This window comes from Trichoderma atroviride, chromosome 1 (genome assembly GCF_020647795.1).
Source record: "Trichoderma atroviride chromosome 1, complete sequence".
NCBI classification, from domain to species: Eukaryota; Fungi; Ascomycota; class Sordariomycetes; order Hypocreales; family Hypocreaceae; genus Trichoderma; species Trichoderma atroviride.
In genome coordinates, this window is record NC_089400.1 from 5,330,462 (window position 1) to 5,352,304 (window position 21,843).

At 49.8% G+C, this 21,843-nt stretch overlaps 9 protein-coding genes across 9 annotated transcripts; 2 read left to right on the top strand and 7 right to left on the bottom strand.

Moving 5' to 3' along the window:
- Positions 1-250: 250 nt before the first annotated feature.
- Positions 251-415, top strand: TrAtP1_001916 (uncharacterized protein; the record flags this gene model as incomplete). Its single annotated transcript, XM_066111215.1, has 1 exon — positions 251-415. The coding sequence occupies one exon, from the start codon at positions 251-253 to the stop codon at positions 413-415; it is 165 nt and encodes a 54-aa protein (XP_065967289.1).
- Positions 416-1,379: 964 nt separating this feature from the next.
- Positions 1,380-2,634, bottom strand: TrAtP1_001917 (uncharacterized protein; the record flags this gene model as incomplete). The annotated part of the gene is made up of 4 exons (XM_066111216.1): positions 1,380-1,513; positions 1,611-1,724; positions 1,783-1,975; positions 2,095-2,634. 4 exons carry the CDS (start codon positions 2,632-2,634, stop codon positions 1,380-1,382), a joined length of 981 nt encoding a protein of 326 aa, XP_065967290.1.
- Positions 2,635-3,471: 837 nt separating this feature from the next.
- Positions 3,472-3,723, bottom strand: TrAtP1_001918 (uncharacterized protein; the record flags this gene model as incomplete). Its single annotated transcript, XM_066111217.1, has 1 exon — positions 3,472-3,723. The coding sequence occupies one exon, from the start codon at positions 3,721-3,723 to the stop codon at positions 3,472-3,474; it is 252 nt and encodes an 83-aa protein (XP_065967291.1).
- Positions 3,724-5,439: 1,716 nt separating this feature from the next.
- On the bottom strand, positions 5,440-8,064 carry TrAtP1_001919 (uncharacterized protein; the record flags this gene model as incomplete). The annotated part of the gene is made up of 1 exon (XM_014085712.2): positions 5,440-8,064. One exon carries the CDS (start codon positions 8,062-8,064, stop codon positions 5,440-5,442), a length of 2,625 nt encoding a protein of 874 aa, XP_013941187.2.
- Positions 8,065-9,992: 1,928 nt separating this feature from the next.
- TrAtP1_001920 (uncharacterized protein) lies at positions 9,993-14,126 on the bottom strand. Its single transcript, XM_066111218.1, has 6 exons — positions 14,011-14,126; positions 13,459-13,912; positions 12,296-13,336; positions 11,872-12,082; positions 11,599-11,747; positions 9,993-11,515 (listed from the first exon to the last, which is right to left on the bottom strand). The coding sequence occupies exons 3-6, from the start codon at positions 12,462-12,464 to the stop codon at positions 10,320-10,322; spliced, it is 1,725 nt and encodes a 574-aa protein (XP_065967292.1). The 5' UTR covers positions 12,465-13,336; positions 13,459-13,912; positions 14,011-14,126; the 3' UTR covers positions 9,993-10,319.
- A 786-nt stretch (positions 14,127-14,912) lies between these two features.
- On the bottom strand, positions 14,913-15,708 carry TrAtP1_001921 (uncharacterized protein; the record flags this gene model as incomplete). The annotated part of the gene is made up of 2 exons (XM_014085710.2): positions 14,913-15,124; positions 15,189-15,708. 2 exons carry the CDS (start codon positions 15,706-15,708, stop codon positions 14,913-14,915), a joined length of 732 nt encoding a protein of 243 aa, XP_013941185.2.
- A 1,179-nt stretch (positions 15,709-16,887) lies between these two features.
- TrAtP1_001922 (uncharacterized protein) lies at positions 16,888-17,574 on the bottom strand (the record flags this gene model as incomplete). Its single annotated transcript, XM_014085709.2, has 1 exon — positions 16,888-17,574. One exon carries the CDS (start codon positions 17,572-17,574, stop codon positions 16,888-16,890), a length of 687 nt encoding a protein of 228 aa, XP_013941184.2.
- A 1,378-nt stretch (positions 17,575-18,952) lies between these two features.
- TrAtP1_001923 (uncharacterized protein) lies at positions 18,953-19,357 on the bottom strand (the record flags this gene model as incomplete). The annotated part of the gene is made up of 1 exon (XM_014086297.2): positions 18,953-19,357. One exon carries the CDS (start codon positions 19,355-19,357, stop codon positions 18,953-18,955), a length of 405 nt encoding a protein of 134 aa, XP_013941772.2.
- A 1,743-nt stretch (positions 19,358-21,100) lies between these two features.
- On the top strand, positions 21,101-21,709 carry TrAtP1_001924 (uncharacterized protein; the record flags this gene model as incomplete). The annotated part of the gene is made up of 1 exon (XM_066111219.1): positions 21,101-21,709. One exon carries the CDS (start codon positions 21,101-21,103, stop codon positions 21,707-21,709), a length of 609 nt encoding a protein of 202 aa, XP_065967293.1.
- Between the last annotated feature and the right edge of the window lie 134 nt (positions 21,710-21,843).

A 21,843-nucleotide genomic window follows, 5' to 3' on the forward strand; every position in this document is an offset into this window, starting at 1 on the left:
CCCATGTTTGAACATAGGGCATTTTGTCCCAACGAATCTGGATTTACTTGAGTCCATATTCTCAAAGAAAAAACAAATAAAAATGAATAAAATAAGAGCCATGGCGCCAACTTAGTTTTGCGTCCGCAGCTCGAAAACGGCCCCCTAGTCATGTTCTATTACTCCGTCTCTCGTAAAGGCCTAGTTCAACCAACTCTGCCGTTGTTGATTTGATTTGCAGGCAGGGTAAAGTATCTGGAATCAGGAATGCATGCAAGTCGGCGAGACCAAAAAGGCTGCAACTCGCCATTTGCACATCAACAAGTACGGCAACTACGAGTACAGCACTGTCTGCTTGATGCAGCTTGACGCAGCTCCAACTCGTCGCCAACTCGCTGCTGCACTGGTCGACGCTAGCACAGCCGGACGACGCTAGTGACCCGCTCGGCCGTTGCTGTTGGTCAGCCCTGCGCCGCTGTGGACTCGGAGTGGAGACTTTTGCTTCTGCTGCTGCCTCTGCTTGACCTGCTTGCATCTTGACCAAGGGCTGTAGACTGTCGTCGACCGAGCTGCGAGGCCTGCAACAGTCTTGTGCAAGAAGCCTGCCGTGTAGACTGTCATCCCGCGAGATGCACACTTTGACTCTCACTTTGGCTCTCATCTTCACTCTCATCTTCACCTTTATATGCATTAGTTTAATACCAGTATTAGGTCCATGCATCATTCGCGAGCCACATACCCAACTGTTAGTACGAGTAAGATAGGAAATGCTATTCCCAGCCATCTACCCAACAGGCAAACCAAATCCTCAGGCCATCGATTTGGCAACTCTCGTTTCTAATTTGGTTCCATTTCCAGTCACGTCTGTGTGCCACAACTCCAATATCGTCGTGACTCCTGATTGCCCCGTACTCCATACCATGTGCCTACTCCATGCTCCAAGCTCCAATTCGCCATTTGTGCTATAACCATGTTTTATGCAGCTCCTTTGCATATATTGCCAGCTAAAGAGCATGTCCACGAATAGCATCTCCACGGAGCTCCAGAGAATCCTTGGATCCTCCCGGCACTCGCCACCGTCAAGCTGGAGCATTAGCGAGCTCCAAGCCATGGGGCATCGTATGGAGTATGGAGAACGGCCCGCCATTTTCTGCCATGTGCATTAGTTCGATAGCATCTATTGGGTCCGGATTGTTCGTGGGACACATACCTGACTGTTTGCAGGAGCAGGATAGGAAATAATCGCGTCTCCAGGTATGGAGGAGCCCCGTGGCGGCTTATTACCAGGTATCTACCCAACAGGCAAACCAAATCTTCAGGCTATCGATTTTTAAACTCTCGTTTCTAATTTGTTCTATTTCTAGCTACCCAACCAAGAGCGAATCCTTTACTCATTTCTCCTACAGGCCAACAGCCTTTGCGCTCAGTGTCCACAGTTTTCCCGCCTCAATATCGCTAATGGCCGCGGGGCTAACGCAATCGACATAGTAATCTGCTATCCGAGCCCTTTGCTCGATATACGCGCCGTTGTGAGCTGGATCATGCGAGTTGTTAGTTACCGCTAGTAGTGCTGCCGGCAGCTGAAGAAAAGGTTCGGGAGGTAGGCCAAGAAGAAGAGAAAGACGACATACCCTTGAGAACTGGATCAAAAGATGCAAAAACGTGAGAAGAGACACCTCGCTCTGGGGAAATCAGCTCCGGTATTTGCCAGCCATATGGCGCTCCACCCATTCGAGAAACTCTCCCTGCAGAGAGGACGTGTTAGCAATCTGATAGCTCACGACAAACAACAGTTCAACATACAGGTTTCCTCTGCGTCTTTTCCAGGTGAAAAGTCAAGATGGGCGGCCAGATGGGTCGTCCCAATCGCTCCTGGGTTCGCACTGAATGACAGAAGCCCGCGGTTTCCCAGCCTCTTGGCAAGTTCTCTGGAGAAGAGAATGCCGGCCGTCTTGGACTGAGCGTACGCCGCCCATTTTTCGTACGTTTTACCTTGCTGTGTTATTGATTAGCACACTGCCCTTTGCCTCCTTTAATTGTGGACTTTTGGTCATGACATGAAACCAAGTGTGCATAGGTATGGCCGACTCCTTCAGACTTTCGCCCTCGACTTACATCAAAGTTGATGTCCGCATGACGAATGCCGCTAATGTAATGCGCACCGCTGCTGATATTCACCACACGACCGTCCTTTGCCGCGAGGATCTTGTCCAATATCAAGTTGGTGAAGAGAAAATGGCCGAGATGATTGGCTGTAAATTGCTTTTCAAACCCGTCGACGCATATTTCGTAGGGCACCGCCATAATGCCCGCGTTGTTCACCAACACGTCAATCACGGGGACGTCGCCCCAAGAGTTGACCTCCTCAGCCGCCTTTCGCACCGAAGCAAACAATGTCAAATCAAGCTCCAGCACTTTGGTCTTGACCTCTGGGTGCGCTTTGGCTACCAGTTCGGCCGTTTGCTTGACCTTGTCCAGGCTCCTTCCCGCGAGGATAATCAGCTTTGGCTGGCCTGCCGCAACCGACTCTACATATGTTGCGCCTAGAGTGTTGGGAGAAACGCCAGTAGTGAGGATGGTCTTGCCCTTGATGATGGAGGCGTATTCAGCGACCAACTCGGGCCCTGTGATGGTATCTGGATATGGGTAAGGCATGTTGGAGATCAAGTTTGACTCTTCTTTTATTGCGACAGAGGTTGAAACTGAGCAAGGCAATGCCACGCTGAGCAAGGAATCGAATAGAGAAGCTTTCATTGAAGAATCGCGGGAGAGGGGATAAACCAGCGTCTTTATACCCCCCCTCAGACGGCTCTAAAGAACAGAGCTTCGGACCTCTTCTGCTCCTTCTCCCCCGGTTCCTGCTCTCTTGTCCGTATTTTAGTTCTTGGTTGACAAATCACTATTTCCTTGCATATTCTCCTACTGGGATACCCTTTTCCACATAAGAAAAGGCGCGGCCTCTTTCCCATCTAATCGTTGCTTTCCATCGATCACAACTGCAGCTAGCGGGTGTTTTGGTGTTTCCTGGTTGGCTGGCTGGCTTGTCTGCAAATTCCTGAAATGGAATACGCGCCCCAGGCTCGGTCCAGTGATTGGTGGCGCTTACAAGCGCTCATCGTGGCCATTTTTATGGAGCAGGACAGCAGCCGATAGCCTGATGGCCTTTTGTGAATAGTGATGGTCTGTTGCTTCCTAATACTAATACCTTTTGGAGGATTAATCATCTTGCGGCTGTGAAAGGGGCAGATTAGTAGGTATTTGTGGCTTCGCCGTACGTGAATGGGTCTCTCGCATGGGTTTCTTGAACGGGTAGTAGTAGATGGCTTGGATTTAGGCTTGGATTTAAGCTCCGATGGTGCGCCGTGAGTTACAGAGGAGACCAAGGATGAGCTCCGAGCCGAGTTGGCGAGGATGGAGGCAACAGGTCCATCTCTCGGAACGAGCCGATTCGATTCTGCACACGCAGAGAGCGGGTATTCAACCCATGCTCGGTTATGCTATCAACTTGATTCGTACTGATATCCATGGTCTCTTTTCTTGATTCATGGTAAAATAGATGTTCATAGGGGCAAGCAAAGCTGCTTCGTGAGAGAGCGGGCTTTTCTGCCTCTTCTTCTGTGCATCTTTGAGGTAGTTGGTAGCGGTTGGTGTGGTTTGGTTAATGTCGACACTGTTTTGTTTCTGTCTCACCATCTGAGATATTCTTTGTTCTTCGCGTTCCAAGCGGAGGACGAGATCGTTCATGATTGCGCTTCCTCTCACCAAGGCTTGTCGCGTCGCAATCAGCGCATCTGTTGCCTCCGTGATTATTTAGTCAACGTTCTCGTCGCGCGTCTCAATTCAGTTCAGTGCCATGTCAAATTGTACCAGGTTTTCTCTAGTACTGTCAACATAGTAGTTGAGAGTCGCGCAGTTAGTTCTAACAATCTCAGCGAGTGTCTTCATTCTAGCAGCAAGGTCGCCTTACATCATCCAGATGTCTTGCTCAAGTTTATTGCCAGTTGCTTTAATAGTTTCATCAATACTACCATAAAGTCCAGTGCTAAGATCAATAACAGCATCCATCTCTATAACAAGTTCCTTTTAAGCGGCCTAAATAGTTTCGTCAGTGTCAGTGTTTTATTTATTAACCATGTCAAGGATGAGATTGACTTTTCTCATGAAATCATCAATTTCTTTTCCCAATGTTTTGCCTCTTCTTCTCTAGCCTCTTTACCTTGTTCGAACGAAGCCGCGTTGTTTGAACCTAATTACATGGCTGATAGAGCGTTAAAGTAGTAATTGTAATTTATTTTTAATCCAAGATACAAAAACACTTCAACTCTACAAAAGCAACATCGCGAGACTTGCGTTTTATATGTAAAACAACAACAAAACAGAGTCTTGTTTACATTAAAAAGCGGTAAACTTAGGCAAAAAGGACTAATTGCTAGTTGAGATTTATTTAGACTTCCCTAGCATTGGCATTTTATCTAATTAAAAAGCAAAGCTGGAAGCTGGCATTTGACTCCGGTGGTACCTTCGCAAAGCAGCTTCGCAACTTTGCTTGATTAAGAGATTATATCTTGAAGAGCCAGTCGCCGTTGACAAGCACAAGCTTGCTCAATAATCAATCTGCAATTATAAAATGGAACCAAGCATCGTCGGCAAAACACTGCGTTAAACAACTCTCATTCATAATAAGCTTCGTCTCCAACGAAAAGACTGATGAGACTGCCCTGTTCCCATGCTCGCTCTGTGGCATAAATAGATCACACAAGCATGTAGCTTTCTTCCTCATTCCCAAAATAACTAGCAAAAAATAAAAAACGACACAATCATGAAAGTAGGTAATGACAATGACAATGATAAGAATAACCAATATGACCATGCAACACATTAAAAACCGTTAATAAAAGACAACGCGTAGAAAAAAAAGAGAGGACACAAACATCAAACCTCTGCTCGCCAACAACAGCATCCTAGCTAGACAAGACAAGATGACATAAACAAGACAAGACCAAAACAGTAACGGCAGTAAAAAATCCCATACAACAGATGTGGTATCCGGCAAGGTCACATTGTCAATATCAACTCCAATATGTGCCCCAGCCTTTGAACGTCGCCTGTCTCGTGGGCAAGTCGTAACCAACTCTTTTTTTCCTTTTCGTATGACTGTGAAATGTTTTCTAAGAATCCTCCCAAACCCACTCCCTCTTGCCTTCCGTTTCTCTCTTCATTCTTTCCCATGCACACACGTGCCTCCTTTCCTTAATTCTCATCCTTCCACCCTTGTTGTATTGCGAACGCAAGCGAAAATGTATCATACTGCGCAAGTGCTTGCTTGTTGAATAAAGGAGGAAAAAAAACTTGAAACTCAAATTCGCAGGCTTTCATTCGTGGCTCGTAGATTATTCATATATCTTCCATATGCGTCTCTTCTGTCTTTGCTCTTGATCCATATCGATACTCATGTCGCGTCTATTCCTCTTCTTCTTCAATGGGGGCCGGAGTGCGACGCTCAACGCGTCTCTTGGGCCGCCTGTGTCGACTGCTGCTGATATTGCTAGCCGAATCATCGGGGTAGAGATCATATTCCTCCATCTGCCAGTCCTCCTCGCTGGCGTTGCCTGCATCGCTCTCAGCCCATGCAGGTCGCTCATAAGTTGAGTTCAGAGAGTTGCCAGAGCCGGGAATAGAGAGCACGTCGATGCGCTTTCGGCTCTGGAGATTCTGCATAAGGCCGGCTCCACGCTGTCGCAGTGCAGTCCGAACAATCTCTGCCTGGTGATGCAGCTTTTCAAAAGCATCTTCCAACGCTTCCATGCCCTGGTAAATCTCTCGCTCAATCTCAGCAATGGCTGCCATCTCCATCTCCTCATCGTTGGATACCGGGGGTCGGCTCCCACCCATACCGGAGGAAGTAAGGCTGATGAAAGACGCGGGAGTCGCATTGCGGGAATACGGAGAAAAAGGGGTGCCGTTTCGAGAACCCATGGCTGAGGGGCCGCGGAAGGGTGTTGGGCCTCTCGACTCCACGCCGCCAAAATCGTCGCCGTCAGCGCCCGACCATAAGAATCCGTCAAATCGGCCTGATGTTAGAATCTCCCATTCTTGGCTATTAATGTTGGAGAGGGTGATGAGAAGGTCGTGGGTATGGCGATTCTTAATGAGATAGGTAACGCTCTCTGCATCACGAGGAACCTGCTGAAGGCGGTACAGCCGCTGCAAGGAGAGACCAGTCTTGATGATGAAATCGTTGCGTGGTCGGTTAAGCGGAGTCGGTGCACGGGTGGCAGGCCTCAGCTCCTTTGATCCGGATAAGAGGGCGTTGAAATAGGGCCGGTCCTCGGCGTCGAGATTGGTCAGGATGGCGAAGCTCAGCGTCTCGTCATCGACCTCCTGGGGAGGTGGAACAGGCGTTTCGCCCGTGCTGTGAAGCCACTTGTCGACGGCAGACCGGACCTTCTTTGACTGCCGCAGATAGTGTTCTCTAAACTCCTCGGCGATATCAGGGTCCAGTTGGATGGGAGAGTCTGGCCTCCGGGGGGTTTCTCCTGATACCTCGGCCGCCTTGCTGCCAATGTCTGCCAAATCAAAGGGCGGCCATTGGGGCAGTTCAATGCGACCGCTGACCCATTCGAGCACATCACCCCAGTTCAAGCCGCGGTGGGGTTCGTTGGACTTTTCGCATATGATGCAGGAGCAGCCGTGGGGTGGCAAGTCTCGAGAAAAGACATTCTCCAGCCGGTCAAGCAGACGACGAGCGACTGATCGATGGCCAGTGGCCACGGCGACCGATCCTTGCTTTGTGAGAACGGTATGATACTGGTCCAGGAGGCTCACAAAGGGCGTGAAGAGCGTCTCGGCGCCGGAGAGTGGTGATTGTGAGGGCCTGGAGCTGCCGTTTGGGACGGGTAGAACGGACAAAAAGTGCCTCGTGACGGGAGCCGACAGACCACCGTTTTGCAGTAGGTAGTCCACCCTGGGTATGTCGAGGACATCAACGGCAGGAGGCGGAGGTGGCGGCGGGATCGGCGGCGGAGGATGAGAGGGCGCCTTCATGGCGGGCGTGGCCGTACCTGAGGCAATGGTGGATGCATAGTCGTCGCCGTCAACGCCAGAGGCGGGGGTGCGAGATCGCTTCGAGTCGCCATAGAGATGAGAGGGGAATTGATGAGCCTGAGTTGGCGTCTTGGGAGAAGAGTCCTGGGCACTGGAGGGAGACGAGTCGACGTGGAGCGGCTCAGGCTTGCTCTTTTTTGCGCTGCGAGTTGACGATGACCGCTTGGATGAGTGGCGTGAATGTGAGGCCGTGCTGGACGAGCGTGATAGGACAGACGACCGAAGCTTGTCGTGAATCTTGTTTGTGGGTGAGCGTATCAAGGTCGCGGCGCTGGTTGACGAGCGGCGGCTAACCCTTGAGGATTTCTCCTCGGCGGCACGGGACGCCGACCTGGAAACCGTAGACCTGTTGCCGCGGTCCAAAAGTTCTTCGGCACGTTTCCTGGCGGCAGAGACGTCTGTATCGGGAGGTGTGGGCGGTCGAGATCGGGACGACCGTTTGGAAGCTGATCGAGGAATGTCGTCAGGGGCGAGATGGTTTTTGGATCGACGCTCCTGATCTCCGCCACCCGAGGCAACGTCGGTAGGCTCAGGCGTCAGCGGGGTGGAAGCCTTGGCCTGCGAGGTCGAAGAGCCGGCAATGTCTTCGCGGCTGTTGACGGCCTCTTTGCTGTGCGCCTTGTTAAACGACGGGTAAGGCAGCGAGATGCGGTCCTTTTCGATGGAGAGCTTGGACATTGCGTCGACGGTCAGGTCGGACATGCTGACTGGGCGCTGGGGCAGCAGGCGGTCCCGGTCCCGGTCCCTCTCGCGGTCTCGATCGCGATCTCTATCCCTATCTCGGTCCCGGTCAGATTCCTTCTTGCGGTGGCGCCTGGTGGACGAGGTGAGCGAATGCGTGTCGCTGGAGCTGCGAGCGGATTTCGAGGAGCGGTGGGGGCGGTCTCGGTCAGGCTTGCGCTCAGATTTGGAACGACGGGCCCTGTCGCGCAGGCGTTCGTCGTCGACATTGACGTCGGCGTCACGTTCCTTGGACGGCATTTCGAATCACCATCGGGGCAAGTTGCGCTGCGTTGGGTTGAGGGGCGGCTGGATTCGTGGTGGTTGGTTTCTGCGGAGGCTGCAGCGGTTTTGAGCAGGGGTTCCTTTTTTGGAGCTGGCTTTTTGTGTGGTGTTTGCTGTCTCTTTTTTTTTTTTTTTTGGTCCCTTGTGTGCAAGTGGGAAAGGAGGAGAGGAGCACAAGGCGAGTCAGGATAGGACAGAAGGAGGATGACGATGGAGACGCAGGCAAACAAAAGCGGCGAGCTGCAGATGAAGAGGGGAGAAGGAAACGAGAGAAGAGGATGATGTGCAGGTTGGACAAAGAGTGAGGGGACGGTGAGCAAGGGATCAGCCCGAAATCGAAATCGAAATCGAAGTCGATGCCGGAAGCTCTTGCTTGGCTCACTCAGGCAGCGACGACCCCTACTAGAGCTGCTAGAGACAAAGACGGGGCCTGGAACTGGAAGGGGAGTACGGGCAGGTACGAGACGCAGTGGTACCTGTCAGGTGATACGAAGCGCTGTGACGAACGGGCTTTTCGCTTTTAGGGGCTCGCATAGGGGGGGATCACAGCAGGCTGGGCTCAGGGAGGCGGTACTAGAAGGGAAAGTACCTGGACTTTGCGATGGGGTGGGTCAGCGGCAACAGCACAGCTTGGAGGTGGGCAGATTTTAGCGGTCGTGTGGCCTGGAATCTGCCTTTTGTTGCTTGATGCGCGAGTCTTTGATGCATCTGATCGTCCAAAGTCAGTCAATGGATCTGCCCTGCCTGTAATCGCGTCGCTAGAGCGCAGCTTGAGCTGCTGGCAGCGCAGGGGCGGTGCATCAAACCAGCCCCGGGGCAAAGTGCCAAAAGTCGAGAAAGCTGTGGCACTTTCCGGAGTTGAAAAGCATCAATCGGAATGACGAACCGCTAGCTCCATCATCTCCCTCATCCTCGGTGCGACCCCAAAGAAAAAGGACTCTGCAAGGGCACATGTAAGAAATGGCACAATATAGATACGCAAGAATGCTATTGCATGCTATTGGAATTGATAGTTGAAAAAGTCCATCGCCTCCCGTAACAAACAATGACGCCCAACCATGTGTGGAAAAAAACGCTGATGATGCCTTACCGCGGGTGCTCCCAAACGCCTAAAGCGCGGCCCGGGCAAACGGTGCGCCCAATCCGTGCCACTCAGAAACAGCCATCCATAGCAGCTGTCACACCTAAAATTGGCAGCACTGGAGCCCTTTCCCGCACCAAAGCAGCAGCTTCGATTTAGCGGCACATCAAAGTCTACAGCCGGCGCCAATCACAGCCCAATGGAGGGGGGAACTGACCGAAATGATTGGCTGCACGGCTTTTTTTTTCTGTCTTGTCCCTCTTGCGCCCCTCCCCTGACGTGGCATCCGGCGCTTCACCTTTTTGTATTGCACGTGCTAGCATTTGAGTTTGGAATATCTTGTGGAATTCACGGAAGAAGACTACGTCTGATCCATGTGGGCTGCTGAAGCATCAAGTGCTGACGTATGACGACGAGTCTGAGGGAAGGAGAAGACTATTCCAAGAGTGTCTACCTAGAGTTCTCACTTGTCGAAACAGATGCTGCAATGTAGAAGCTCGTATGACACTCACACAGAGCTTCTATAGATACAATACCCCTCAGCAGGATGCGACGTACAGAAATTCTACATGCGCTCTTCGTATAAACGACGCAGCATCACAGGCCAATCGCATCCATGCCGCATGTTCAACAGCGGAGACATGTCGCCGCATGCAGTTGCAGATGCCACCACTTTCGAGTAAAGCAGATAAATGGTACATGTATCTCGGGCCAGTAGTATCGACCGAACCAAAACGCCCCGAAACAATCTCAACCAAAAGCTGCTACTTCCAAATGGGCCACGAGAAATAGAGACGTCACTGCAATCAGCAAATGCGAATCAATCGCTGTTGTCAAGGCGGACAGTTTCTCTGTGCCGCCACATGTTGCTATAATAGAGTCTTGTATGTCTTTTACCCCATGCCACCTCTAGCTGTTAGGTTCTTTCTTCATCTATTTCACCCGTCCATCTATGCAAAATAAACCATTGACCAAATGCTTTTGGGGACTCTCTTCTCCATCTGTGAAACACAAATCCATCACATGTATACTATATCCAAACGCCAACTCTTTTTGCCTCTTCCAAGTACATATATCCATACGTGTTGAGAAGAACAAACGACACAAACGGAACTAAAACGATAAACAAAAGACAAAAAGCAACGCTGATTTACAGACGATCCAACAGGCCGCGGCTCTCGAGGAGCAGGATGATCTCGTGCACAATAGAGCGGACATTCTGCTTGGTCAGATCAACAGTCAGATCGGCCTTTTGAGGCGCCTCATAGGGGTCGTCGACACCGGTGAAGCCCTTGATCTCGCCGGCACGAGCTTTCTGGTAGATGCCCTTGCGGTCCGTCTTCTCGCAATGCTCGAGGGGCGTGGCAACGTGGACCAGGAAGAAGGGTCCAGACTTTTCAACAAGCTCTCGAGCGTGCTGGCGGGCATCCTCATATGGCGCAATAGGAGCAGCGATGACGGCAGCACCGGCCTTGGTCAGCTCGGAAGCAACAAAAGCGATGCGACCAATGTTCAGGCTTCGGTCCTGACGGCTGAAGCCCAGCTCGGATGAGAGCTCGGCACGCACCGTCTCGCCCAGCAGCATGGATACGGGTCGGCCACCGCCCTGGTTCAGTGTCGCCTGGAGGGCACGCGCGATCTGGTCCTTGCCGCTGTTCTGGTAGCCCGTCAGGAAGACGGTGAAGCCCTTCTCACGCGGCAGTGGGTTCTGCTCTCGCAACACCTTGACCACCTCGGGGTAAGAGAACCACTCGGGAATCTCCTTACCAGTCCTCAGGCGGTTTCGCAGCTCTGTGCCGGAGATGTTCATGGTGCGGGTGCCCTCGGGGATCTCGTTGGCAGGCATGTACTCGTCACGGTCTGGGATGTAAATCATCTCCTGGAACTCGACCATCTTGATGCCGAGCTCCTCCTGGTGCTCCTGCACGAGGATCTGCGCATCATAGGGGCCGTAGTGGTCCTTGCCGTTCTTGTTCTTGCCGGGGCCGGCGTGGTCACGGCCGACAATGAAGTGAGTGGCGCCGTGGTTCTTGCGGATGATGGCGTGCCACAGAGCCTCACGGGGACCACCCATTCGCATGGCCAGGGGCAGCAGAGCGAGAGCAGCCATGCCGTTGGGGTATCGGGGCAGCAGAGCGCGGTAGACGCGGACTCGGGTGAAGTGGTCGATGTCACCAGGCTTCGTCAGGCCGACAACGGGGTGGATGAGCACGTTGGCTTGTTGAGAACGAGCAGCTCGGACCGTCAGCTCGCGGTGAGCGCGGTGCATGGGGTTTCGGGTCTGGAAGGCCACAACCTTTTGCCAGCCGAGCTTGTTGAAGTGGGATCGCAGCTCGGAAGGGGTGACTGTATAGAATCAACTGGTAATTAGTGGTTTACTCTTTGAATTTTGCACGGGAACGATGTCTCTAAAATAGAGTGAAACATACATCGCAGATCGAGGAAGTCGTAGTGCTCAAGGCGGCTGATGGCCTCGAGCTTTCCGCCAACGTAAAAGTCCTTGGCGACGCTGAAGAGGTGCTTGATGCCGGGATGAGTGTCGTCGTCACTGCCAAAGACCAGCTTGGCCTCCTGAACCCTGGATTGCGCGTAGTGTTAGCTCTCTGCAGAGGACTTTTGATTGTTTGGCAGTCTACTTGATAGGCCAATTGGCTCCTACCATACAACTCGCCAGTTTCAATCGCATTGTCATTGGAGCTTACTTGTCTGGTCTGTACACATCCTCGACGGTCAGGATGGCCAGATCCCGGTCATCTCTGAAGTCGCGCAGCGTAATCTTTGCGCCCGGCTTGATGGAGAGCTCATCAATCTGTGCCTGGTCGACGTCGAGGGTGATGGGCATGCTGAAGAGCAAGCCATTCTCGAGACGGTTCTCCTTGACGACTCTGTTGTAATCTTTTTCGGTCATGAAACCTGCAAAACAATGTCAGTAATCGCGGCCATACAAGTCAACTGCGCCTGTCTCTGTGTCTCTCTTTTGCCCCTCTCCTCGTCGCCTTCATTTGCGCCAACACTTGCGCCAACGCGGGGCAAGTCGAATCCTTGCGATCCGCATTGCGCGCAAGCTTGGAGGGGCTTTGCGACCAGCACTAATCCAACTGCGACGGCAAACAAACTGTGGCATACCTTCTAGGGGCGAGAAACCGCCATTGAGAATGAGCTCCAAGTCGCACAGATGGCGCTCGGACAGCACAAGCGCAGGAAGAGTCTCGGCCTGCGCCAGCAGCTCGGCCTGGCGAGGCAGATCGCGGGCAAAGAGGTCCTTGAGGACGCCGCCGTGGGGAGAGTTGGCCATTATGACGATGGTGGGGTGGCCAAGCTTGAGAGGATAAAATGGTGTCAACGGCACGACCAGTCACGCAACAGGCTCTGGTGAAGGGGGGGAAACGACAACGAAAACAGGCAACAGGAGATTGCAAGCTGAGGGATAGCAAAAGAACAAGAAGCGAGGACGACAAGATGAAAGAGCCACAAGCAAGGGAGATGAAGAGAGGAGAAAGGAGGGAGAGGATCGATGGGGGCGGGCGTCTCAACGCCAGACTATAAATGCTTTTTCTCCTCTGGGGTCGTCTCGGAGATGCTAAAACGCCAACGATCCATGGCCCCGAAAAAGGTACATTTGGCATTTGAAGTGCAAATCTGTAGAGACACACCTGGCAGATTGGCGATCCCGTAAGCAGCCTCGCAGGAACATCTGCCTGCTTCTCTTGTTCCCTACACCACTCCCACCCCACCGGCTGCCCATGGGAAAACTGGCCCATGCAGTCGCAATTCGCAGCAGCTACAGTCTTACTCGACAAATGCTCCACAGAATAGGGAAAAAAGACTGGGAGCGGTCCACCGCAGCCATAGAATGGCGGCATTTGGCTCGAGATTCTGGCGATGACGTGCTCGAGAGCGATGCTCCGGGTCCCGCATGGCTTGGAGGCCAGGCCCAATCAGCAACGAGCAGATGTCCGCAAAAGCCAGTCCGAGTATGAGACGACCAAAGCAAAAGGCCTTTTTCCTTCAACAGACGGGGTATTTGTCTCCATTGAATGGGTCAGCCACAATTGCGAATCTCGGACCATCGGTGGTGGGTGCCGCTGCCTCTCTGTCTCTTTTTTAATCCCTCCTGTTCCTTGCCGTTTAATTCGAGGCTGAGGAGAGCGGCCTGCATACGTAAACCTGCTGCTGATCGTCACTAGAGATCCAGACTGCTTTACATGTAAAAACGACGGAACCCTAGCCGAATGTAGATGATCGACAGGGTGAAAGATTGGAGGATATCCGGTTCTATGATAACTCACCACCAGCCATATTCCTATGCAACCGAGTATCTGCCAATCTGTCCATGCCCCCAGTCCAATCCAGGATGATGACAAAACGGCTTGGATGGAGGGAATTGACACAAGAAGCCCCAGTCCCGCCGACTAGCCACGGGCTAGGCACCGTCTAGTGTCTCCACGTCCTTCGGACCATCGCTTGCTCTTGATTCTTTCTCGCCTTCTGCAACGTTCGACCGCCTAAACCTGGTGTGAAAAAACCGGTCCAGATTTCACCACCGGACGCCTCGATTTCGCCATTTTCTTTTTCGGGAAGGCCCCCTGGTTTGGCGCCAGTCTTGGGGTGTTGCGTACATTAAACTCACGCTTGTAGCTGCGGTTCGCCAGCGGCTCTCGGGCACCCTGTGGATTGTGTTTCTTCTTCGGGCTGTCGGCGGGCGGTTGGATTTGAGAAATCGTTGGAGAGTCATGATATGTACTGCGTTAATCCCATGCTGTTAGTATATTTCTTTGCCGTAATTCTATGAGCTGATCCATCCATACGAGCCTAAAACAAATCAACTGTTGCAATGGTACCTGTGCGAGATCTGAGCATGTGCCTGTAAGCAAGCTGTAAGCAAAAGAATTCCGCGTTGAACCTGCTAGGCACTGGAGGACCATCCATGGTCGCCAAGCTGAAATGGTGATGGATTTGGAGGTTGATAATGTTGGAGTTTCTCGTCGTCGCTAGGTACAGGTATATTCCGGATTCTTATCAGCCAATCAGTCACGCGAGTTTGACAGCTCAAGGCAGTTGCTGCCAAACAGTGGGGAAGGCTCTACTGTATCGCTGGTGGCATAAAAGCAACGTCCAAGGTCAAGATTAGCACGCAAAAAAAGGCCAAGTTTTATTTAGGGAGAAGTTGTCCAGCACCCTAATTTTATTACCTATCCAACACCCCAACTGTAGCATAATAGGGCAGCCAGTTTTTATATTAAACATACAGCTGCCAAATACTTACAAAAATAGCAGGAGTAGCAGCAGTAGCAGCAGTAGCAGCAGTAGCAGCAGTAGCAGCAGTAGCGGCAGTAGCAGCAGTAGCAGCAGTAGCAGCAGTAGCAGCCTAAGCTACAGCTGGAGTGCTAAATAACGTAATCGGGGTGCTAAATAACTTCACTCTTTATTTTTGGGGTGTTGGATAACAAAACTGGGGTGCTGGAGAATGGCTCCCTTTATTTATGTCTAACTACATCAAAAAGAAATAATATCTAATGCCATCAAAAACAAACAACAGAAACTGTCTAAAAACCAAAAATCAACTGCCAAAATCGGTAAAGCCGGTGAAATAAACAAGATGGCAAAATCTCAGTATCGCTCAGTGCGCTGGTTTTGGTGTCAATCAACAAAGAAACAAGCTCGAAAAGAAAACAAAAGAAAACAAAACAAATACGCAAAGTGTTCATGCCCTGTCTAGGCCAAATAGCTTCCGTCTCACTGCTCAAACTGTAAGGCTGAATATAATGCCCGCGATGGCGGCTGCGCTCTTGAGCGTCGCATATTTAAGCCACTTTATATCGTTGTCGGCTCTGCCTCGGTATCCCGCGAGCCCCAAAACCTTGAGGCAGGGAGTCTGGTTGGTGTAGTTCTCATTGTTAAACTCCTTGCCACAGCACATTTGGTCATTCTTATGTGCTGGCCATTCTTCATATGCTGGTTATCGTATTAGCATCATTCTCTCTTCTAATGCGGGGGAAGGGGAGGGTTTCAAACGTACAATCAGGTGTTGCTGGTGGCATTGTGAGTCCATGATTGACTGCTTGGTTGTTCTCAGCCCATTGGCTGATTAATCGATTGAGGTTAAAGTGTCCCTCCTTTGATCTGGCTATAAACAGATCCTTGGCAACACTCAGCTGGGCCAAGGACTCAATGTCGTCTCTGGGGATGGATGTTGCCAACTTGTTAGAGTTCCAATCGTCCACATATGGCATCTTCAAATTGCAATGGCCAATGGGATGGAGGCTGTTCATTGACTGATAAGTGCCTCCAACGAACAGGATCTTGATACCGAATGCTTGTTTCATGTTGGCGCTTGCATAGGCTAGCTGTAGCCTTGAAGCGTTGACTAGGTAGATCTTTTTGCCGTACAACTCACCCTTTGTCCAGACGAGGTCGTCGTTGTTTCCAACTCTAATACCCTGCTCGGCATTGGGGCCGAGCAGTGGCACGGTATAGAGGTACTCGGTGGTATCGGGAATGATCCACCCAATGGGCCATTCGGCTGAAGAGCTTGCCATGATGAAATGCAAGGAGATTTTCGGAGATGAGATTTGGGAGTTTGAGAGTTGGCGTTTCAAGGCTTGAGGCTAGAGAGGTGTCTGGAAGAGTGATGGATGCCTGGATGGTGTGGTTGTTGGAGTGTGCTGTGGTGTGTAGAAGGTTTGTCTTGTCTGGATTGCTTCGAGATGGTAATCAGCCAGTCGGATCTGCCTCTTATTATAGTTTTTCGAGCAAGACTCAAGATGAGTATTGCTATTGTGCATACTCTACTACGACAGCAACGTTCAAAAGGCCTTTGTGATGCTGTTTTGCAACATGTAAAGCCATGCCAAGTTCATACTATTAGAAGCGTCTCCTTGTAGCAAACGTTATGTTCATAAAAGTCTTAAAGAGACAAAGCATACACCAAGATGAATTGTTCATATCAATTCCATGTCGTCAAGAGCGGCTCTGTGTACGAACATGTTCGAAAAGAAAACACATTGATTGTTCGCCGTGAAAAGCTCTCTTTGTTATGTTTTGTTCGCAAATGTTTTCAAAGAGGCAAAATGCAACAACGTCACATCATGAAAGTGGTGTTTCCTGTTGCGTCATGTTCAAAAGGCATATAATACAAGTAATACAAACACAAAATGCGACAGGCAAAGACTGTTTATTCTCCCTTGGATGTTCATCAACAAGGATTTATTGTCGGCCATTGATCTTTGGCAAAAGACTGCGATTTTGGGAGACATGAAAGAAAATGATGAGAAATACGGCAATTGAGATTTAAAAAAGCCTCAAAGGATGCCTTTGGAGAAACAAATAAACGCCTGCCTGTACTGCTGGTTAGGTGGTGCCTCCACCTACTGCCATACTGGTTCTGTACTGAAAGTAACATGAGAAGAAATAGGAAGAAAACGCCGGACTGGACAATCCATCAATTGATGAGTCCGTTACAAAAGAATCGTTTCCCTTGTTCTTTGCTTGACAAAGGTATGAATAGCAAGGCCTATGATGTGCATCTCTTTTACATTTATTTCCACATCAAATCACTCTCTACGAATGCAATAGCTAGAAATATTTCGAAATAAAAAAGAAAGATTAATGACTAACAATGGTAATGCTGATAGAACTATGCGAGCAAACAATGGGATAGAAAGCATTTTCGGCTAGCCAACCTGAAAGCATTCCCCTCCTTTGATGACTCCCCCCTTTCATGGTGCTTCAATCAGTTCAATGATGGCCCTTGTGGTCACCGCAGCTGCCTCACACGCAATTTCGTACCAAGGCAGGTAAGTTGCGCCATCGCCAGGAAAGTGTCTATTCAGGCCTCGGATTACGATGCACGGCAGCCTAAACTCGATATCCAATCCACAACACATGAGGTTTTCCCATTCTTGTGGGTCCCAGTGTTTATACATGGGGCGGGCGTTGACGACGTAGTTGGTGCCCCTGTTGTGTATGAGAATCTCACGCCGGTCCTCTCTCATGTATTTGTCGACGGCGTGTAGAAGGCGGTTCGCGTTTACAACAGCCGTGGGTGTGACGGTGCTCTCTGCGTCGAAGAATGCAAACTCATTCGTGGCGGGAAAACCAATTACGCAATCACCCAACATGAGATTGGGATGTTGTGGGAAGTTTAACGAGTCGTCCACCCCGCCAAGGATAAACATTTGGAAAGTGTCTCTGTCAAGGAATCTGTGCATGAATGAAGCTGTTTCGGAGATGCGGTTTCCTTCAGAATAGGCCAAAGTGACGTGGCAGCCGCCAATTCTACCAAACACAAGATGAATCCGGTCTCCGTTGTATTCATAGACTTGCGGAGCCTTGTCGAGCTGAAGTTGATTCTTGGCATATAGCTGGGCGGCGGCAGAGCCAACTATCCATGCTATGGAGTCCATTGGCTGGACTATGCAAGTTTCAGAATGGGATATTGGACTTTTGGTTGGGGAAAGAGGTAAGTGGTGAAACTGCTTGATGTATGCTGGTATGCGTATCAGATTCTTGATGTATGCTGACTTGTCTGTAAAACAGACATGTTTGCGTCTTTATATACTTGCCAAATGCTCCAAGCGACGCATGCTGTAGGTACATTACTTGTTACAAGTGTCAAAGGACTTTGGTATAGTAATAAAGAGAGTGATATTTCCACGTCCTTGGGATGATTGTGAAGAGTGTCAAGATGACTGACATTGTTTACAAGAAAATATGGCTGTTCAGTATAGTTGAACATGGTTTGGCACCATGTACAGAACAATGAGGTTGTTGCATTGTGGTATTGTGTAGTATTGTTGATTGCTATGTGACGAGGAATGAAGATGAAAGAAGGTGAAGTTGATCTGTTTGTAGGCGGGTGATGTTATGGAGAGTTTTTGCTCCGTTTTATAATGGCAATGTTCATTTCTCTAGTTCTTAACTAGCGGCTTCTAATTGCTGAAACATCTGGATAATGCCAGCATCTTATACAAGCAATATATCTGAGAAACTGACATTATACCTACTTTCGCAATCTAGTGCCCTCATCATGGTGTATGCTGCCACTTTACTGCTCTATTAACATATATACTCGTCGTATTTGTCATTGTTCTTTTACTTCTACCATTGTATCTACATTTTTATAGAAGCTGGGATTAATAAAGCCAAATGTCTGTTTATTTCATACTCGAAAGAACACTGCTAATCTAAGATGTGTGAATGCAACAAAAAAAGAACGAACAAATACTCCGCTCCAAAGTCCCAAAAGATGATACAAAAACAAATAAACAAACAAAAATCAACAACAACAAACTCAAATCGACCAGCTGCTCATCAAAGAGTGAGCACAAAGAAAACAATCGCTCTGTGGTAATGATGGGCAAAGAAAAAAAAAAAAAGGAGAATGAGGAGAAAAATCTGTGTAGACGCGGAATTCCGAAAGAAATAGAAAAAAAAGTCTCCATCACATCCCCTCAACGTCAAATGGTGGCCCAAATTTCTCCTCACCATTGTGTCATTGGCTCTAGCTGTTCGAGGTGCCCGAGAACGCCCATGACTTGGATTGCAGCTACCATGGACGCATTGACTTGCGCATCTGGAGACACGTCGTCCGTATAGAGCAGGCCAAAAAACGCCATGGTTGGCAGGCCCGAGACAATGTTTGAATGACACATGTTGACTGTGAGATTTGGGTCTTGGTGATTGTAAAGACAGACGGGTGTGTAGGCGTAACCCTCGCCTAGCTGGGAAGCGTGATAATGGCTACTCGCCGCATTGAGAAGGCGATATGCGTTCCTTTGACATTCAGCTGAAACGGTGCCAGTGGTAGCGAGGGGGGGGAAAGGTATCGAGAACACAGTGGTTGGGGCCAAGGGAGGATGCGGCGTAGTTTTCAACATAGGAAAGGCTGCTGACTAGGATCATACGAACTTGTATCCTCTTCCTGGCCAGCTTGCTCACCATGATCTCAGCCAAGAGACTGGTAAAATCTTCGTGTAACGCGTTGGCTAGGTAAACCATTTGGCCGTTTACTACTCCATGATTGTACGGGTATCGGGTAGGAGGGGTAGGGACATTGCTGACGATGTCTCTGGGGGTGTCAACTCTCCAGACGTGGTTTTCCTGATCGGGATTCAAAACTTGAAGGGCACCATTGAAGGCGGCCTCGCTGGTGGCGATCCAAGCAATGGCATACTGTGCTGCAGGCATGATGGGTATTGGCTACGGCTGTTTTGAGGGTTGAGAAGTTGTCTGCTGGTAGAGATTTGCGTGTTTTTGGAAGTTGGGAGATGTAGATGATGGTTTGGCAGCCAAAGTCTGTTTTGTCGGTCGAAATCTGGAAGCTTTGGAGGCTTTGGAGGCTGAAAAGTTGGGCTTTGGAAGCTGGAAGTTGGGGAATTGGTAAACTGTCTTGGTTGTTTGCTTTGGAGGCTGGAAAGTTGGGCTTTGGAAGCTGGAAGTTGGTGAATTGGTAAACTGTCTTGGTTGTTTGGATTCGGATGGTCATTGGAAGCGTCAAGCTCCTCCTTTATATACATGGCAAGATTGCAGACTCGGCATGACGAGAGAGGATGAAACTTGTCGGACTGCATTGTAACTTTTTGCAAAGAAACACTCATTGAACTCGTTCAAGACTGATGATGAAAAGACATTTGGACAAGGCACAAGGGTTATAAAAGAAGAATCCTGATGAAGAAAAGACGGACGAATGAGTTAGTTGTGATTTACCATGTGTGTTACTAGTTTACAGTATGAAAACAGCCATTATATTCCCAGCACGTTTCTTGTATTCAACGACAATGTACTTTGTCATCCGAAATGACCATTGTCCAAAAGGCACAATATGTGTTGTTCAATCAAGGGCCAATGGTTGTCAATAGGTTGGAAGAAGGAAGAGGAAACAAAGGGTTGGGACTCTTTATTTAGAATCTAAAGATTAAAACGGTAGTAAGACGATACGAAGATGAAGAAACAAGTCAGCAACACCATCACTTCAAAAACAACAAGACGCTTCCGTTGAAGCAAAAAGAATCCTAAACATGCTCCCAATGTCAACCGCATTCTCTTGATCTGATGGGAGGTAATGCAACCTTTGAACAATGTCTTTGATAGCACTTGTAAATGATGCTTGTGGCTTCTATATTTAGAGCTGCGTTCGGTCAAGGCGCCATGACCACATGCCGCAAAGAGCGGCATAATACAGCAATGTGCCAGATATGTACTGATATATACGAAATGTACGTAGTCTGGCACCATGAATAGATGTTGCCATCATCTGTATGTCTTGTGACGAGCTCATCGTGTTCCTTGTTCGTTCCATGACAGTACCAAGCAGTGAATCCCGGGGGAGATGGTCGCGTGAACAAGCCAGCATGAAAGAAGGCAACTAGCAGCTGTTCATGGTCAAAGAATGGCGGAAACTTGATTGGACGAGAGCTGTACCTGTTCTGAAGAGAGTCGCTCGAACACGCTGTTCAGGGGATACAAGAGCGGAACATTGTCAGTCATGACCGACGTAAACTTTGCATTATAAATGTGTCAATGTCCTCGCGCAGCGTACATGTTTTCACTTGTAAAGTTTAATCACTGGAAGTGGAAGAGAAACGATGGCGATACACGACATCAGAGGGTAGAAAAACCGCTGTGCTCTTTGGCGGAAGATGACTCAACAACTACATTATTTCTTCCAATCTAATAACGAACAAGGCCGAGATTCAAACGCAATGGCGCAGCGGTCATCGGATAGGGAGGAGCAGCGGCTCATGCTGTGTTTCGACATACTGTCCGAGATCCTCATGGACTACGTGGAAAAAGATTGAAGATGTTTTCAACTTTATCCGTGCAAGCAAAATCTACTATGAGCAGTTTTACGACACTCTCCTCCTTCGCAACGTGCTCCATGGCGGATGTACGGCTTTAGAGAGGGCCGCGAAAAGGGCCAACAAAGCCACGATGAAAAAGATTCTCGACATTCCACTCATTGAAACGGCGGTACCTCGCAATATGTGGCCAAGGGCGGTCGACAAGGCTAGAGCCCACAAGGATCTGGTGGGAATTCTACTGCAGGTCGACTGCGTCCGGGCCAGCATCGACGAAGAAGCCAGCGAGATTTCTAGAAAAGGACAGGAGACTTGGTGGGAGCGCAACTACGACAACTCATGGCTGCGGGTAATGTTTGATGCCATCAAGGACGGCCAAACGGATGTGGTGGAGCTATTCCTTGCTCTCGGCCTGACAGTAGAGTCATGCGATGAATTTGGCTGGACGGCTTTACAAACAGCGGCTGAACGCTGTGAACAAGTGTCTCTCGTGAAACTTTTGCTGGAAAAGTATCAAGTTGATCAGAACAAGTTTCCTATGAGGAGGAGTCTACTGCGTAAGAGCCTGTTCGACTCTCCTCTTTGCATCGCGGCTCAGTATGGCAACACAAAGGTTGTTGAGCTGCTACTCGAGCACAAGGCAGATCCTTGTGAAGGACAGCCGGGAGGGTTCGGTCGGGCTTTGGCAGCGGCAGCCGTGGGGGGGCCACGGGGATTTGGTCAACCTCTTGTCGCAGGATGAGCGAATCGAGCTCAATGCACACCATGATGGCTTATCAATCCTGGGCTATGCCGTCCAAAGCGGACACCTACATGTAGTTCAAACGTTGCTTGAAAAGGAACAAATCGACCCAAACGTGAGGATGGGCCGTGGCA

Excerpts from the sequence above, each read along its gene's own strand:
- TrAtP1_001920 (XM_066111218.1), bottom strand. The coding sequence starts at position 12,464 with ATGGCCAACTCTCCCCACGGCGGCGTCCTCAAGGACCTCTTTGCCCGC. Across the intron at positions 12,083-12,295 it reads CGGTTTCTCGCCCCTAGAAG|GTTTCATGACCGAAAAAGAT; the intron begins GTATGCCACAGT and ends ATTGTTTTGCAG. Across the intron at positions 11,748-11,871 it reads GATGTGTACAGACCAGACAA|GGTTCAGGAGGCCAAGCTGG; the intron begins GTAAGCTCCAAT and ends CGCGCAATCCAG.